Source organism: Acomys minous (genome assembly GCF_964271855.1).
Source record: "Acomys minous genome assembly, chromosome: 4".
NCBI classification, from domain to species: domain Eukaryota; kingdom Metazoa; phylum Chordata; class Mammalia; order Rodentia; family Muridae; genus Acomys; species Acomys minous.
Genome location: NC_140486.1, coordinates 100,570,928 through 100,589,533, shown reverse-complemented (window position 1 = coordinate 100,589,533; position 18,606 = coordinate 100,570,928). Strand labels below are relative to the sequence as shown.

Genomic DNA, 18,606 nt, shown 5'->3' with positions numbered 1-18,606 from the left:
AAGCGTGGTGGCACACGCCTTTAATCCCAGCACTCGAGAGGCGGAGGCAGAGGCAGGCGGATCACTGTGAGTTCGAGGCCAGCCTGGTCTACAAAGCGAGTTCAGGACAGCCAAGGCTACACAGAGAGACCCTGACTCGAAAAACCAAAAGAAAGAAAAAAGAGAAGAAGAAGAAGAAGAAGAAGAAGAAGAAGAAGAAGAAGAATAGAAGAAACCCACAACAACAACAACAGACTATACATAAGAACCTACAGTTGCACAGTGGCATTGTGACTGCCTCTGGGACCACAGAGGGTGATGGACAATGTGATGTGGGGGTCTGGTTCTCTAGGGCTGTCAGACTGAGCTCAGGAAGCAGGGAGGAAAACAAGAGTGTAGCCTCACCTGCTCCCCTCCCCTTATCTCCCAGTGGGAATGATGGTGGGCTTGAACCTGCAGCATTTCCTTCCCTTTCTGCAGAGGGCTAGGCAAGACGCAATCCAGACAGCCCAGCCCCAGCTCCTTTGTGCCTCAATTTGGCCATTGCACCACACTTGCTCTCACACCCACCTCCACCCCATTGACAAGAACAGCTTCTAGAACTCATTAGGAAGGCAGCAGTAATAGGGTGAGGAGACATCACTGTGGAAATCAGACTGGGCATGGCTGGCACTGAGGATATCTAGCTGCTAGACCTGGCTCTGCCACTCGTGGCTGTGCGACCTTGATGACGTCTGTGGACTGTGGCCTCTTTTCATCTTAGAGATGTGGGTGAAATGTCACATGCCCTCCTCATCTAAGTTGGTCCTCTGTGTTCCATATCATTTGCTTCCTTGTAGATCCCATTCCCTTATACGTTTCTCAGCACATCTATCTATATGTTTGTGAGCACATATGCACATACATATAATTATATTTGTTTGCCTACTTAGTCTCATTACTGTATTCTAAAGCACAGGCCCCACGAATGCTCCCATCCTCCCTGTTGGGGATTAAACCCAAGGTCTGGCACAGGTTACACCAACAAACTACTGCCTCAGCCTGGATACTGTGTGCTTATGTGGGCTCAAGCACCATAGCACGCCACAACTTGTGGAGAGTGGGTCTCTCCTTCCAAGTGAGTCCAAGGGTTCAAATTCAGGTCAGCAGGTTTGGTAGCAAGTGTTTATCCGCGAAGCTATTTCTGGCCTCTATGTGTCTTTAGACCTGGCACAATGCCTGTAATTTAGTGAATGAATAAATGGACAGTATTAAGACCCAGTGAACTCAGCCAGGTGTGGTGGTGCACGCCGTTAAAGGCAGAGGCAGGGGGATCACTGTGAGTTCGAGGCCAGTCTGGTCTACAAAGCGAGTCCAGGATAGCCAAGGCACAGAGAAACCCTGTCTCAAAAAAAAAAAAAAAAAAAAAATCCAGTGAACTCCCGGGTTCCTTTTAGCTGATAGAGTTTAGGAGTCTAAGGTTTCACAAGGAGGATCACCCAAGGCCTCTCGCAGAGTCCCAGAGAAGAGGCTTCTGTTCTCCTGAGGGACTCTTGGTCTTTGTGGCCCTGATTAGCACACTGTTAAGCCAGCTGGAGCTCCGCCTCTAGACCCACCAGTAGGAGGAGGAGACAGTCCGCCTTTAAACTAAGGATTTGCTGTGTGTGCCAGGCCACAGCTGGCGAGGGGATGGGTCAGAACGCGATGTGATGGGCGGAGCTAAGTGCCCCCGCACCCCACCCCCCAGCGCGCAGGTGTCGGGAGCCCCGCCTCTCCGCGCTAGGGGCCGGGGCGGGACCGTCGCCTAGCAACGCCCGGCCCCGCCTCTGGTCCCGTCCCCCTCAGCATGGCTTGGCAGGGCTGGCCCGCGCCCTGGCTGTGGGTCTCCGGCTGCGGGCTGCTGTTCTTCGGCTTCGTTCTGCTCCTTAGTCCCCGCGGCTGCCAAGCGCGGCGGGGCTTCCGCGGCCTGCTCATGACGCGCAGCCAGAGGCTGCTCTTCCGAATCGGGTTAGTGCCCTGGCTCCAATCTGTGCAGGCTCGGGAAGGAGGGCACGTTGGGAGAGGGGACACCGAAGGGACACAGGGTGCTAGGACATCTTGGACTAGGGGTTTCTAAACCACCACAGGAGCAGAAGGATGGAGAAACGGGCTGAAGAAGCCCCTAAATTCGTGGACTGAAGAATTGGGATGGGCCGGGTGGGAAAAGAGGGTTAGGGGCACAGATCAGAGTACGATGTGGTAGAGGACCTAGAGGACTGAAGGAGACAAGTGCCAAGTGAGGTGCTGGAGCACAGGGAGCTGGAAAATCCGGGAGTGCGGGAACTGGTGCAGGGCAGAGGTCAGCAGACCCAGCTCTTGCAGGTGCAAGGGTAAAGCGTGCCCAGGACGCATAACTTTCCTCCGTTCGCCCCAGTCCTTCCGCACATCATCCTACGCTCCACAGCTCTAGGTAGATTGTTCACTTCCCTCGCAGAGTGCAACTCTGTAGGTCAGCCTGACTCTTTACCCCTCTGTCTTCCACTACTGGAACCCAAAACCCTGTGCTGTGAAATTTGACCCAACAGCCAGCCAAGGACCTCCAGTGACTTTCCCCAGCCAACTCTCCTCTCTCTGTCTGCCCATGGCAAGAGTCCCTGCCTTCAGAAGCAGGGAAGACACCCGAAGACAGGCTTCTGAAGGTCTGCCTATTGGGCAGGACCTCAACCACAGTTTAGGGACAGCAGTGTGAGGATGGAAATCATGGCTTGTAGCCGGATTGCTGGGGAGGCCTAAGCCTGGGAATTTCCTTAGCTTCAGAGAAGACATTGCGCAATTCCTCTTTCCTCCCTCCTCAGATCCCCCACCCCCCCACCCCTGCCACATACACATTGCCCCAAACTTTAGGCCCGGGGGCTCCATTCACGCTCTCTAAAATACAGATATAAAAGTCTAGTGGTCTGAAAAATAGAGTCTGGATAATGCTCCGACCAAATTGCCATTACTTTGTGGGTTTTTGTTTTGTTTTTTAAAAAAGCATTAAAGTAAACATTAGAGGTGGCAGAGCTTTTGTTTGCTTAGCTGGTTGGCTTGGTAGGTCAGCCTCATTATGTATCCCAGGCTGGTCTTGAACTTGTGATCCTCAAGCCTCCTAGGTGCTATCATTGCAGATGACTGTCACTGGATGTTGTATCTGGATTTTGGAAAAGGGTGTGGGGTTGTTTGGCCCAGAGCCTCATGAATACTAAACATATGCTCTACCGCTCATCTGCACAGCATAGTCACTATATTTGGGGCGCGTGTGTGTGTGTGTGTGTGTGTGTGTGTGTGCGCGCGCGCGCGCGCGCGTGCTTTGCTTTGCTTTGATCTTTTACTTTTCTTCACAAATTTCCTGGGAGCTGGGCATGGTCGTGCTCACCTTTGATCCCAGCACTCAGGAGGCAGAGGCAGGAGGATCACTGTGAGTTAGAGGCCATCCTGGTCTACAAAGCAAGTCCGGGACAGCCAAGGCTACACAGGGAAACCCTGTCTCACAAAACAAAACAAACAAACAAACAAAAACCCAAAAAACAAAAAATTTCCTGGGAATCACGTAGTTCTATTTAGAGAAGGGGGTTTTGTTTTGTTTTGTTTTGTTGGTTTTTTGAGACAAGGCTTCTCCGTGTAGCCTTGGCTGTCCTGGACTCTCTTTGTAAACTAGGTTGGCCTCGAACTCAGAGATCCACCTGTTTTTGCCTCCCCAAGTGCTGGGATTACAGGCATGTACCATCATGCCTGGCTGAGAAGGGATTTTAAATCTATCTTTAGCATCCAAAATTGGTAAGCCTGAAATCATGAAAATGGCCAGAGGAAGTGGAAAACAGGAATTCTATGAAGAACTCGAATCAGAATCCATGAGACCAGAACGCCAATAATCACAACATCACAAGAGTCCGTAGAGTCATGGGATTTAGGAGGTTTTCAAATCCCTTAATTTTTATTTCTTGGGGAGCTTCTTCATAATTCTCTTGAGGGCATGGGGGCATATTAGGGGTTCAGATAGGAGTTTGCAGCCGAGTGGTGGTGGCGCTTGCCTTTAATCTCAGCACTTGGGAGGCAGAGGCAGGTGAATCTCTGTGAGTTCAAGTCCAGGACAGCCAAGGCTACACAGATAAACCTGTCTCAAGAACAAAACAAAACAAAGCAAAGAAAAGGAGCTTGCTATGTCTCTGGTTGGCCTCAAACTTTGCGGCCATCCCACCTCAACCCCATGATCAGTTACAGGTGCGAACTTAGAACCAGACTTAGAATTCAGTGGTTCTGGGCTAGAGAGATAGCTGTTTAGAACACTGACTACTCTTGCAGAGAACTCAGGCTCAGTTCCCAGCGCCCATATGGTAGCTCACAATTGTTTGTAACCAAAGTTCCAGGAGCACTAACGTCCTCTTTTGACACCTTCCAAGGACACCAGACACAAACATGGTGCACAGATATACTTGCAGGCAAAAAAAACCATAAACAAAAAAATAAATCTAAAAACATTTTTTTTTAACAAAGAATTCAGTGGCTCTATGGGGCTTTCCTTGTCTAGATTTCCAGACTGAATCAACTTTTCAATTCTGCAGAGCAGAAGGGTGTGCCTGGAATGGGATTTCCAGGCCCCGCTGTTCTGTGGTGTGGGAAACAATCGGTCCAGTCCCTTGAGGGCAGACATTTCGAACCTTCTGCATGGGGCAGGGATGCTAGCAGGAAACATGTGGCAATTATGTAGGTGTTGTTGCGAGGTGCCTCTGAGCCTGCAGGAAGGATGGGCACCAAAAATGAGCCCATACTCACTCCATACTGGCGCTGAAGGTATGGGGCAGGGGATCACGGGAATCCTCAGCAATGGCTGAGAGGGGGAACTGTTCGTGTTATCATTAGCCATGATAATGCCACAAAGGACTTTCCTCAACAGCCACTATTATCTGGGCATGAGACTAACCAGGCTCAGCTGAGGGTAGGTCGAACTGACGTGGGCGAACAGTAGGCATTGGGGACTCTGAGAACCAGGGTACAGAGTAGCTAAGCATACCGTAAACAGGGTGGCTGGGAAAGTCAGCTTTTGAATTCTGGCTCTGCTGCGTATTGACCATGTAGCTGGCACTGGACATATAATCTCTCTCAGTCTGCTCATCTGCACCTGAAGAATGGCAGGTGGTGTTAGTGTCTGCCTCCTGGGGCTCCTGTGAAGATCGCATGAACCCACACATAAGTGACCAGGAAATAAGAGCAGTTGTTTCTGTGGTAGCCTGTGATGGCAAGAGGAAGGATGCATGTCCTCCTGAAATCCTCTCACGACTGCCTTCTAAGTGTATCCAACCACTACCTGGAAATGCTATGTCCCTCTTTGCTCCATAACACCTACCTGCCCTGGGTCAGGACTGTGCGGTCACACCAGGGAACAGGATCTGGCCCGTGTCCTCTCGTGCTGACCTTCAGAGTGAGGTGATAACTCTGTCTGAACTCCAGCAGCAGGGGATATGACACTTTTCTTCTGGCCTCCTTGAGTAACTGTGTACGCACACACACATACATACATATACACATACATACACACACATACACAGATAGATAGGGAGGGAATTAGCGAGGGCAGAGAGACAGAGAGAGACAGACAGAGAGAGTTCCTAGTAGTCCTACCTTAGTAGTGCTTGTATAATATATGGAAGGCTTGACACCCTGTCACCCACAAGGTTACGTAGAAGACAGGACCACATAAACAGATGGGAACTAGGGTCCATACTGTGACAGAGGTAGGGCACAGCAAACTCCCAGGTGTGGCGGGGTACAACTAAAGAGCCTGTGATCAGGAGAATAATATCTTCTCCTGTGGGTCTCCTGAATCAGCCCCAGTTTCCCTTTTGCCCTTTTGCTTCCTCAGTGGCAGTAGAGAGGGATTGGCAGAGCTCTATGGAGAGCCGGCCTGTTGAGCGGAAGAGAATAGAACACGTGAGGCTGGGTCCTTGCTGCACTGAGGGTGTGCTGCGGAGCTGACGTGGACAGTGGTAGCTGGCCTCTGCTGATGGACAGTCTTAACCGACCAAGCCTCTGTTCTTTCTCTTTCTTTCCTTTTGGGGGCTTGACGGGACGGAACTCCAGTCTTCTGGGCAAGCAGCAAGCACTGGTGTTTTGCCTGAGTGCATGTCTGTGGGAGGGTGTCAGGTCCCCTGGAACTGGAGTTAAAATTTTGAGCTGCCATGTGGTTGCTGAGAATTGGACACGGGACCTCTGGAAGAGCAGCCAGGGCTCTTAACTACTAGGCCAACTCTCCAGTAGCCCAGGACATTTTCCTTGACCCTCACCCCAACGTTGTGATAACTGTTCCCCTGGGTGATCTTCACTTTTTTCAGAAAGAGGAAGCCTCCTGTCTAGGCCCATAGGGCCCACTGACCCAAAACCTTGACATGAGGCTCCTTGAGTAAAGAACTCTTTGTTTGTGGCCAAGATGAAAACCTGGCATTGTGAGCTGGGCTGTCAGAGACATAGCTGGCAGTGACCCTAGGTGTTCTCAATTAGAAGCTGCTGGTTTAAATCAGAAACAGGGGCCACTGAGATGAATGACTGAGTGTAAGGTTTCAAGCCTGACGCCTGGAATTCATGACTCCTACAAGCTGTCCTCTGAGCTCCAAACAGGAGCAGGCACCCATACCATAAATGTAATAAATCAAAATTATATATCAAAAGCCCAGAGACAGCCAAGTAGTACTGGCACATACAAACGTGTCACTTCTCTGCTCAGAAGATCCCTCTAGCAGGATCTCCTCTCTCATGAAGGCAGAGTTGACCCCTATACTCTGCCCTTTCCTCAACCACAGGAACTACTTTAGCCTTTCCCAGACCCTCCCACACAATCCTTCCCCCCAGTGTTGTGACACTCTGACCTGCGCACAGCCTGTTCTTCCATTCCCCTCAGCCAGCTTTATTCTCAATAGTATATGACAGCAGCTGGTGCGCTGTGTGCACTGACTTGTCTGTGTACCGTTTTTTCTCCTCCCACATGAACATGGCCACACAAAGATTAAAATGTTGTTCCTACTCAACCTCAGCTTCCAGAGCAATGCCTGCCACATAGTCAACCCTTCTCAGGCATTTTGAGTGGAGGGAGGGAGAGAAGAATGGGTGGCTAGTCTCGGCCCAGGTGCCATGGGCTCCATGAAGCTGGCTTAGCCTCGTTAGTCCAAATTCACCTTTGCCTCCACTGGGCCTGGCCACTTTGAGCTTTCAGTGTGCTTCCTCCTCTGGACTCAGTCTGCCCCAGGTCTGGCTCCCCAACTGGACTTCCATAGGCCTGTCCATGGAGCAGGGTTCTGCCAAAAGGGCCTGTGCTCAGTGGTGTGCACGTCTTTAACCCCAGCACTTGGAAGGCAGAGGCAGGCGTCTTGCTGTGAGTTCGAGGCCGGCCTGGTCTACAAAGTGAGTCCAGGATAGTCAAGGCTACACAGAAAGACCCTGTCTCAAATAAAGGAATAAATAAATAAAAGGGGCCTGTGCTAAGAATGAGTGAGAGAACCAAAGGCAGTGAGTCCCAGCCCTCTGGCAAGACAGGTGGCCTGGGGACAGGCCTAATGGCTAAGATGGGGCTCACAGGGAGTTGAGGGGGTGGGGGGAGCTGTGATCCTGATGTGTTTCTCTTCTTGGTGGAGAACTCCTAGCAGTCATAGGTCCTTCTGCAAAAGATATCTATCATTTGTCATCTGTCATCTGGAGAGGGCCGCAAAGACTTAGGAAGGCTGGGGAAACCCAGACAGGAGGCTCTAACCTTGCATGCCCTGGCTTCTCCTAGACACGTGGAAGTGACCTCCAGGCATGCTGGAGACTGCAGGAAACCCTCACCCAAGCTCTTTCAGCTGCCTCGTTAGCTTGGTCCACCCACCCCCCTGCCAAGAAAGCACACAACAGGGAGTGACTCTGTTCCTGAAGGCCTTGAGCCAATCCTGCTCAATAGAACCCTGTGACCTGGTGGCCTTCCTGGGCTGGACCTTCACCCCTCAGACAGCCGTTCTAGGTTTGTTATTAGGTGTGCCTCATCGCTGGTCACATGCAAGCCTGGACAAGCTAAGTCTTGGCCAAAAATACCACCCTGGGCCTGTCTCACCACTCTGAGCCTGCCTGTTAGGTTACAGTAACGTCTTAGGTCTCTCTGTACTCAGGGGACCCACACATAGGGAGTGCCGGGAAGGAGGTGAGGGAGGTGATCCTGGCTGCCATGTGTGTACAGCATCCTCTTCATCTTGCTCCCTTCTGTCCCATACCGGCCTGAGATAGGACCCTGGGCCCAGCTGAGGCCAGTCACCTGATAGCCCTGCAGCCTCCTTCAGAACTTCCCTGGGAGGGGGGGGAAGGAAGAAGACCCAGCATTGTGTGTTTTCTACTGTGCACCAGAAGAGGGGCCGGGGAGGGAGTGCCATACTCACTGCCAGCTGTCCCCGTGGCTTCCATGGCTTAGGCTGGGCCTCACATAACAAGAGAACCCATGCCCTGGCTCAGAGAAGCCAAGAACGGGTGCACTGTGAGCTCAAACTAGGGAGCTTGTAGCCCTAAGTCTCAGGGAGGGCTGGGGATGGCTGTAGCTGGTCAGCAGCTCTACGTTTTCTCCCACCTGAGAACAATTAGGAAACTCTATTTTCTTTCGGATGTGGTTATGGTGGGTAGAAATGCCGAGCCAGATTTCAGGACTGGGGAAAAGACTGAGCTTAGCAGGAGCTAGCATGCCCAAGCATGTGCCAGGCCCCGGGTTCGCACTCTTGAACTGCAGACTGTAGATGGGGATGGAAGAAGTCAGAATCTCTTTCTGTTGTTTGGGGTTTTTTTTGTTTGTTTATTTTTTGCTGTGTTGTTTTATTTGGGGGATTCGGGGTGGGGGTGGGGCAGGGGCAGGGTTGCTGCTGTTGTTTTGAGACAAGTTCCCACTCTATCTCTGGCCAGCCTGGAACTCCTAGAGATCTACCTGCCTTTGCCCCTTTTAAGGCTTGCATTAAAAAGGCAGCCACACCTGGCCCAAGAGGTCCAGATCCTAATGTGTACTGGCCACCCAACTCTAGTCTCTTGTTCTGATATGCCGCTGTGAATAATATAGCCCAGCTTGCTAACCGCACCTGGGGACCGCACACAGATGTCAGCATCACCCTATTAATCACACAGATTTTTGAGAACACTTGAGCAAAAAAAGAAAACAGCCTGGGGAGTGAGTTCCTGGTTCACACAGCCAGCATCGGAAGAGCAGAGGCTGTGTATGTGGTAATGACTGAAGAAACCAGGGCCACGCGCTAGGGTGTATATATATATAGCTCAGTGGTAGGCTGCTTGCCTTTCATGCGTCAGGCCCTGGGTTCCATCCTCAAGCCTTTGCATGGAGCCATGGCATCCTGTCAGGTGGGTAAGGGTTGGCTGTAGGACACACCTTCTACAGCAGTTCCCCACACTGTCCCCTCTATTCCCTTTTCCTAAATTCTTCTCTCCCTCTGGCTCCCAAGATATCTGCCCATTCAACCACTAGCCTGCTAGCACTCCACTACAGGAACCATAGAACCTTAATTTTAAAGGGACCTTCAAAAGCCCCTGGGCCAGGTGTCCCATCCTGACACCCCACCTCACCCCCAGGGCTCCCTGTTCTCTCTCTCTCTCTGCAGTTCCTTGCAAAATGCTCTCAAATGCTGATTCAGGAAGAAGAGGCAGAGTGGTTAGTTACCAGACTCCAAGGTCCCGGATCCTGGGCCTCATGCCCAGGTCTCTGTAGCTACCCTGACTATCATTTTTCTCCGAAAAGGCCCTCAGAGGAATTGAGGTAATCCTGTAATCATTCAGGCCCACTCATCTAGTCCGACCCCTGATTGGGGTCTGGGGGGAATTTTAGTGGGTTCCAGGGCAGACTTGTAGGGAGGTACTGCTGCCTGCTGTTCCCTGCCCACCTCCAGTCTTCTAGGCTCCGTTTCCTGTCTAAACGATGGGAGTGTGGTACCTGCCTCAGACTTGAGAGGAGAACCCGAGATAATCCATGGAGCGCTCTGGGCTCCCTCAGAGCTTGTTCACAACCTCAGACAAGAAAAGCTGTGGCAAGCCAGTGGGTGTGGTGGCGCACACCTTTAATCCCAGCACTCGGGAGGCAGAGGCAGGAGGATCTCTGTGAGTTCAAGGACAGCCAGGGTGACACAGAGAAACCGTGTCTCAAGAAAACAACAACAACAACAAAACACACACACACAAAAAAAAAAAAAGAAAAGAAAAGAAAAGCTATGGCCTTGAAATTGTTGTAGATGAGGCGGTGGGCTCCAGGGAGGAGTCATGATTCCCGACCCTATGGGCAGGGGCAGAGTAAGGCCTGGAGACCTCTTTGTGAGCGTCTGGCCACTGTTCCTTCCATTTCCTCACACGCATCTCCCTTCCATCTCTCCCTTCTCACTGAGGCCCTGGATGCAGCCTACATGGCAGGAAACATTAGGGTTTTATGTCCCAGTGACACATCCCCCACCCATACCATTGAATCTGGGTGACCTGGTTGGCAGAACACCCTGCTTGTCCAGGTTTGTGGGGGCAGTGGGGCAAGAGGAGGGAGTCAGGGTGGAGAGGACTTCAGTTGGGCAAGCCACCGCCATTAGACTTGCTGGAGCTGCCAGCTTTGGCTTTGTCTGGGAACCATTCCGGCCAGGCACTGTGCCATGCATGTGCCAGGCCCCTCCCCAGCCTTTCCTAATCACTAGCCAGCCTTTCTTGAATGCTGCTTGCTGTGCTGTGCCAGTGTGGGAGTTCCTGGGGGTTGAAACACACAAGGGACAGGTGGGAGCCTGCTTGCCTTAGGCAGGTAATACCCAAGGAGGGTACTGTGTGAGCCACAGGAACTGGGTCTGGGGAGCTGGGGTTACTGTATTGTATTCAGGTCTAGAAAGCTACCAGAGCAGAGGCAGGGAGCCCAGAGTCATTTCCTGTGTTGTTTGGAGAGCAACACGGGTCTCAGTAGCCTAAGCTGGCCTCAGACTCCTGATGCCCCTGCCTCCCTCCATTAGGATTATAGCCTGGCACACCTGGTTTATGGGAAGCCGGGAAGCTGGGAAGTCAGAGTTTGAATTTAAGAAGGGTATGGAAGCACACATCTGTAATCCTTGCATGTGGGTGTCATATGTAAAAGTAACTTTTATTCTCCTGGCTCAACTGTTGTCTGGGAGGCTTACTGCCTCCGTCTGCTAACCTAGGCCTAGTCCTGGAAGCTTCTAGCCTCCATACAATCTAATCTAGGCCTAGAATGTTTTCAGCCTCTGAGACTTACTGCTTAATAAGCTCTCCCTTATTTGTTCTTTCTGAGCTCTGGACTGGCTCAGACCCTTCTCCCGGCTCATTTATTTAATCTGGCTTCTCTCTCAACCCAGAATTGCTCTGCTTTGCCTCAAACTAATTTAGCAATCTGCTCCCATTTTCTGGCTCATTCCATCTTCACCTGAGTTCTCTCTCTGTGACCCATCTCTCTATTAATGTCCTGGTTAAAAAAAAAAAAGCAAACCAAAACCGCAGCTGAGTAATCCCAGCTCTCAGGAGGCAGAGGCAGGCAGATTGCTGTGAGTTCGAGGCCAGCCTGGTCTACAGAATGAGTCTAGGACAGCCAAGGCTGCAAAGAGAAACCTGTCTCGAAAAACCAAAACCAACCAAACAAAAAAACCCAAACCAAACAAAAGCCCTGCCTGCCCCCTCTCTCTGTAAAACTTCCTCTTAAGTAGTTTCCCTTTCAGATGGAGACAGGAGCAATGTCCCCCACACTCCAAGGTCAGCTAGCATGCAGCATAACTGCAGAAACAAGTGTGCACTGGGTTTATGTTTGGTTTGGTTTGGTTTTCCCCCGAGACTCGGGGTTCCTCTGTGTAGCCTTGGCTGGAGCTATTCTGGAGCTCACTCTGTAGACCAGGTTGGCCTTGAACTCACAGAGATCTGCCTGCCTCTACCTCTTGAATCCTGGGATTAAAGGTATGTGCCACCATCCTCAGGCCAAGTTTTATGTCAGCTCGACAGAAGCCAAAGTCATTTGAGAGGAAAGAACTTCAATTAAGAAAATGCCTCCAGTCGGGCAGGGGCAGTGAGTTCGAGGCCAGCGTGGTCTACAGTGCAAGTCCAGGACAGCCAAGGCTACACAGAGAAACCCTGTGTGTGTGTGTGGGAGGGGGGTAAGGTGGAAGGAAAGGAAAGGAAAGAAAGGAAGGAAGGAAGGAAGGAAGGAAGAAAGAAAATGCCTCCAGAGATCTGGCTGCAGGCAATTAGAGATTGATGGGGAGGGCCCAGCCCATTGTGGGTGGGGCCATCCCTGAGCAGGTGGTCCTGAGTTTGTGTAAGAAAGCAGGATGGGCAAGCCACTAGGAGCAAGCTGGTAAGCAGCACCCTCCAGCTTCTGCAACAGCTCCGCCTCCAGGCTCCTGTCCTGACTTCCTTTGGTGATTAACAGGGCTGTGAAAGTGTAAGCCAAATAAACCCTTTCCTCCCTAAGTTGCTTGGTTACGGTGTTTCCTCGGAGCAATACAAACCCTGGTTAAGACAAAGTGGAAGGTGAAAGCTGACTTCCAAGAGTTGTCCTCTGATCTCCATCAGGGTACTGTGCCCTGTGCCCTCTCCCTGAAATACACACTGGATGGAGGCATCGGGATGATTCAGTACTTACGGGGGTGCTTGCTGCTAAGTCTTATGACCTGGGTTCCATCCCTGGACCCACATAATGGGAGGAGAATGCTGACTCCAGAAATCTGCATTGCCTCCAAATAGGGGGGGAGGGGAGTTAAAAAATAAAAACAGGCTTGGGAATGTAACTCCTCCTCCTCCTCCTCTTCCTCTTCTTCCTCTTCCTTCTCCATTGTAGTTGTTGAGACAGGGTGTGGCCCTGGCTATCTTGGGTCTTGCTCTGTAGACTAGACTGGCTTCTAATTCACAAAGCTCCACCTGCCTCTGTCTCCCAAGTGCTGGGATTAAAGGCCTGTGCCACCACACAGGCCTAAAGTTGTATTTTTAGTGGGGGAAAGGGGATGCACAGAGGATTGAACCCAGAGCCTCAAATGTGCTAGGCAAGTGCTCTTCCACTGAGCCTAATCTTTAACACTGAAATTGTAATGAGTCACCTTAGGCATCTTCAGAACCACTAGATAACATAGCAGCCTGTGTTCCGCTCCCAACTCAACAGGACACTGCAGGTGGGGCGGAGGGTCCGCAGTGCCACCACCTGCCTGGGGCTAAGCAGTACTGCTGGCTAGGATGGTGACTCTCTTCAACAGCCCTTCTTTTTACCACACGTCCACATCCTGAATGGGAGCTGGGATGGTTTCTATGTACACTGGCATTTCAATAAATGTCACAGTGTTTTCTTGGCAACGTGTCTTTTATCTTAATGATATGTGTTTGGATTCTGTGCTTGCGAAGTCTTGGTTTCAGTCATTTGTTTTCTTGGCAATGTAGTCTCCCTGGTTCATTTTTGTATTTTGCTATTGATGGACATGTGGAGTGGTGGGGGTCGGGGGGGGGGGGGTGGCATTCCCAACCTTTCATTCCTGGGAGCACAGGGTTTCCCTGGACTCAATGGGAAGGGAGGAGGCAGAGACTGTCAGAGGATCAAATCTGGGAGTGGCTCTCTTTTGAATATTGGTTCCCACAGCAGGCTCCCTAGCAGGAGCAAGACTGTCAGAGGTGGTATATTCGGAGCCTGAGCGTTTGCCTTGTCTGTAGTCTGGACTGGAAGCCAAAACTGGGTAATGGAGGATTCTGCAAGACCTAGGGATGAGCCCAGTGAGCCTGTGCACTGTATGAGCCCAACCAGGGTGGCAGAAGGCAGAACTGGGAAGGAACCTTGTTTGAAAGAGAGAGAGCTAAAGAGGAGGGGCTCCACAGACCTGTGATTGTGACCTGGTCAAGGCTAACAGTACCCATGCGGGAGTTGAACTCAGCATCAACGTCTAGTAAAATCATTGTGGTAGGGATGTGCCAGGCCAGGGGAGAACATCCCAGCACAGCTAGGACCTCAGCCCACCCATATCCCAGGCCCTGCTTCTCCCAACCTGACTTGACACTTCCGGCTCCCTCCCCTCCCCCTCTGGCTAACCTGCAGGGCATCCTCCAGACTGTTGCTTCCTTCTTAGCCCCACCATCTACTTTGCCACCGTCTTCTTCCCCTGGCTCTCTCCATGGTCTCTCCCTGCCCACCCCCTGGCTCCTGCTTTGGCACTTTGACCCCCGCCAAGACCCTGAGGCCTCCTGACAAAACTCTTAGAACATGCCACCTTCCCACCTGCCCCAGGCTTTGGTTCTGAACCATCCAAAACACTTTACTACAGGCTCTATCGCTCCATTTCCCGCTGCAGTCTCCTGGCTGAGAGAACAAGGCTTGCTCTCCCCGAAGTTGAGCTCCTATCCTTCTAGTGGCTCTGAACTAACTGGTAGTTAATGATTCACCTGTTCTCCAGTTTTATGTGTGAGTTCCCCTATTTTTGCTACAGCACACTTACCAACAAGGCAGGGAGCCTTTGGCTTTGTTCTGAGCTAGTCCCATTGTGTCCAGCAATCACAGTGAATATTTTTTCCAATAAAATGAGCCCAACAGACTGACCTCTTGTCCATGGCCCCTGCACTCACAGACCTTGCCTTTTGTTAGTGTCACAAAAACCACATTACCCATATTAGCATTGGACAAGGATGGCAAAGCTATGTCTCAATCCCTCCCATCTTGCCCTAGCAGCTGTGTCTGCATCTGGCAGAATGTGCAAAGGAAGTGGCAGTTTCGAAACCCCTTCTGCCATCTGGCTCTGACTGGGCACTTTCCATGTGTTTTCTCACTTCTCGAGCCACTTAATCTTTACGTGGTCCTAAGGATGAGGAACCTTATCTGCTGGGCCAAGGACACAGCGCAGCAGGGGTCAGAACTGCCGTACTTTCTATGAGTGGCCAGGAAAGAACTGATAGAACAGGGCTTGGGCACAACTAATACTCAGCAGAGAAGAGGATAGTCATATTTCATCATGTTGCTTAACTTTTCATTTTGAAATAATTTTAGATACAGCAAAACAACACGCACACACACACAAAAAATTCCTTGTACAAGCTTTGTGTGGTGGCGCATGCCTGTAAGCCCAGCACACAAAGCAAGTCCAGGATAGCCAAGGCTACAGAGAGAAGCCCTGTCTTGAAAACAAAAACAAACAAACAAAGAAAAAGAAAATTCCTTGTACAACTAGGCCAGCCTCCCTGGATGTTAATGTTGTGTGATCACAGTACAGCTCTCAAAAGCAACAGGTTCTCATCAATAGGAGACAGTTAACAGTATCAGATCATATTCAGATGCTGCCAGCTATCTCACTAATGCTTTTTTCTGGTCCTGACCCTGATCAAGGGTCCCTGCTCTGTTCAGCCTCCCACAGGCCCGTCTGACATTGAGCACTGGCCAGGTGTTTTACAGCAGGTCCCTCTCCGTCTGGCTTTGCCTGAGGTTCTTCTCATGAATAAGTTATGGCTGCGCACTTTGGGCACGAAGGCCACAAATCCTCCATGGTCAAATATACAGTGTGACTGCTGAGATTACTGTTTGTTTTCTTTTCTGTGGGGCTGGGGCTGGAACCAGAGTGTACCTGGCTGCTAGGCAAGCGCCCTGCTGCCAATTGCACCCTCCAGCCTGACTTTATCTTTCATCAGCAGTTTCAAGCAGAGTCAGCCAAGTTTTTTTCCAGTGACTAATTAGTGCCTTGTAAAGCAGACAGTTTGAAACTACGCAAATCTCTCTCCAGTTGTGGCCGGTGACTTGCCCAGTGTCCAGGTGTTAGGCGGCACTCCTGTACATTAGAAACTGGAAGTGGTGTCTGTGTATTGAATGAAACCGAGGTGAGAGAAAGGAGGCGAAGCCAGGGAAGGATTCTTGGAAAAGAGCTCCGGTCTCGGGCAGAATCTAGAACAGCAGAGGGAAGAACATCCCAGCTAAGAGACCTACCCAAGAGAAGGTGTGTAGATAGGATCACTCAGACCCAGTGCCCTCTCTCTTGCTCCAGACACCCCACCCTACCCACACCCCTACCCCCTCCCCCACCCCGCTGCCCTCCTTTCTGGGCCGTTCACCACCTTGCACTCAGAACCTTTGGCTGGACACCAGTCAGAGTTCCACATGAGTTCAGCCCTTTATCAAATGCAGAAAAGGAAAAGCCATTGCTAGGCCGCCTCCCCCACAGGAGAGCAGATGCCTGCATGGCAGTCTGTTTCAGCACCTGCAGCCACACACTACCAGTTATTTCCCATCTGACAGCTGCCTCCCACCTGCTTCCTTGCTGTGGTCTGTCCCCTCTAAGATAGGAAAGGGATACTTTTGGGTACTTTCTGCATTAGACTTGCCATCTTAATATATCTTAAAGCTTATGTGCTTCTTCCGTTTATGTTTCAAATTAGTTTCTTCCCTTTTTGTGCATTTGCATTTTCAAGTAGTAATATTTATGCTTGTTGATTAAAAAAATAAGTAAAATTATGTGTATGTGTCCAACAATATAAATGGGGGAAGGGCCTTATTTTTGAACCACAGGATTCTTTTAGAATCTCTGAATCTTCAGTTTCACTCCGTCTCTCCTTCCTTCTCCAAATTCATAACTTATTTACCATCAATTAACAAAATACACACAAGCAAATGAGTCACTAAAGAGGTCCTGTGGGTGGGGCATGGGGCCCTGGCTCCATCCCCAGCATACAAGGAAGAAGGGCACACTGATATGACTTTGGGACTTTTCCCTGTAGAAGTGCTTAAATGCGTAATCATCCAAAAGGCCTATTCGGATGTCTACTGTAATCCTTATTCCTGCAGTCTGTTCAAGGGTGTCTCGGTTGTAATCCAGTGCCCCCCCCCACACACACCCCCTAACTGGATATGTCTCTTGTACCAGCTCTTTGCTATTACAACAGAATAGGCAAAAAATTAGCAGTGAGTTGATGGGAGAGCAGGCAGGTTCAAGTCTACTTTCCCCAAACTCCTACCTGGTTTGCCTCTTATGAACATGTCACCGGGGGGCCTGGTTCCCTGGCCTACACTATCTGTGACATGTTATCTATCCTCCATGTGTACATTTGTACTATAGTCCTAGTGTAGAGATCAGAAGACAGCTTGCAGAAGACAGTTCCCTCCTTCTACTATGGCGGGGATGCAGGGTGTGGTGGAGGGGCATCCTGGGAATTAAGCTCAGTAGTCAGGCTCGACCTCAAGCTCCCTTCCTGTTCAGCCATCTTGTTGTGCTGGCCTACTGTATCTGAAACAGCAGCTCTCCCATTCTCTATTTATTGTCCCTAGTTTATCATTCTCTCTCTTTGCCTGGAAGGTCGGCCTCAGGGAGTAAAGGCTGTCAGCTGTAGCGAACACAGCACCTGCCCGGTAGACAGGCATCCATAAACGTAGCTGGAAAAGTGAAAGTCTAAAGGCCGAAAACTGAGTTGCAAATGAAACCGAAGGTGGGAGGACTTACAAAAACGGGCATACAACACAGAATGCAGAACCTCTCCTGGCATGCCAGGATTGCCAGGGCAGGGCAGGGGCATAGAGCAAAAGTCATGGCTAGGCTGCTGCCGAACCTTTACTGCCAAACCACCATTACTCAGTCTGTCTGAACTGTTTGCAGATAAAGTGTTTAGTATTTCTCTAAGGGGATAGGGAGAGGCCGTCCTTCCTACACACTGTGAGAGATTTAGGGCCCACCCTGCAAGCCATCTCAACCTTGCAAGCTTACAGTGTCTTCTGTTTTCTGACTGGCTTGATAGATACTCCGAGACTGACTGCCCCCTCACTGTGCCTGCTCCAGCCTCAGTTTCCCGCACAGCAGGGGCTGGAGCTGGCTCCTTCCCATCCTGATATAATCTATATTGCCTAATTAATGCAAAATCCAGGTACAAGATGAGGTGGCACAGCCCTGTGAATCCAGCACATGGGAGGCGATGGCAGCAGAGTCATGAGTTCAAGGTCATTACTGGCAAGATAGCAAGTCTGAGGATAGCCTGGGCTACCCGTGAACCTGTCTCACACAAACAATAATACCTAAATAAATAGACAACTTAATTAACTAGTTAAAGTAAAGCCTCTTGGTAAAGCAACAGGAAATAAAGTATTATTCAAAGTAGAAAAGAACATTAAAGAAACAAAAGCCTCTTAAGATTGAGGCCACTTGGGGCTATAATAGCCAGATTCTGGAGAAGGGAAGCAATAAAATATGCAGTGTTTCCATTCTGCCATCACTCTGACTTGTAATGCTTTCAACTTGCTATTTGATGTCATTCTAAATAAAGAAAAATAAAGCCAAGCATGGTGACACTATGATCCTGGCACTTGGGAGGCAGATGTAGGAGGACCACTGCCAAGTTAGTTCAAGACTCCATAGTGATGATCTACATATGGAGTTCAGGCAGGCTACATAGTAAGGCCCTGACTCAAAGAGAAAGCGAGAAAGGAAGGAAAGGAAAAGGAAAATTTCTACAATGAACAAGAACTTTTCCATTCACTGTGATATTGTGCAATGTCGGTCTCGTTTGTGGTACTGAGGGTTCTTGTACATGCTGGGTGAGTGCCCTACCACTAAGTGACATCTCCATCCCTTTTGAACTTTTTTGTTTTGTTATTGTTTTGTTGTGGCAGGGTTTCTCTGTGTAGCCCTGGCTGTCCTGGAACTCACTTTGTAGACCATG

The 18,606-nt window shown here is 50.3% G+C and overlaps 1 protein-coding gene across 2 annotated transcripts in view; it reads left to right on the top strand.

Moving 5' to 3' along the window:
• PNKD (PNKD metallo-beta-lactamase domain containing) overlaps positions 1 to 18,606 on the top strand; it is a 71,927-nt gene that overhangs the window by 45,074 nt on the left and 8,247 nt on the right. The window contains exon 1 of one of the 2 annotated variants that reach the window (XM_084778322.1): positions 1,773 to 1,965. The exons of the other annotated variant lie outside the window; for it this stretch is intronic. Within the exon in view, the coding sequence (XP_084634448.1) occupies positions 1,805 to 1,965 (161 nt within the window). The 5' untranslated portion in view covers positions 1,773 to 1,804. Of the gene's footprint in view, positions 1 to 1,772; positions 1,966 to 18,606 lie in introns of those variants that run through there. 2 annotated transcript variants of the gene reach the window in all.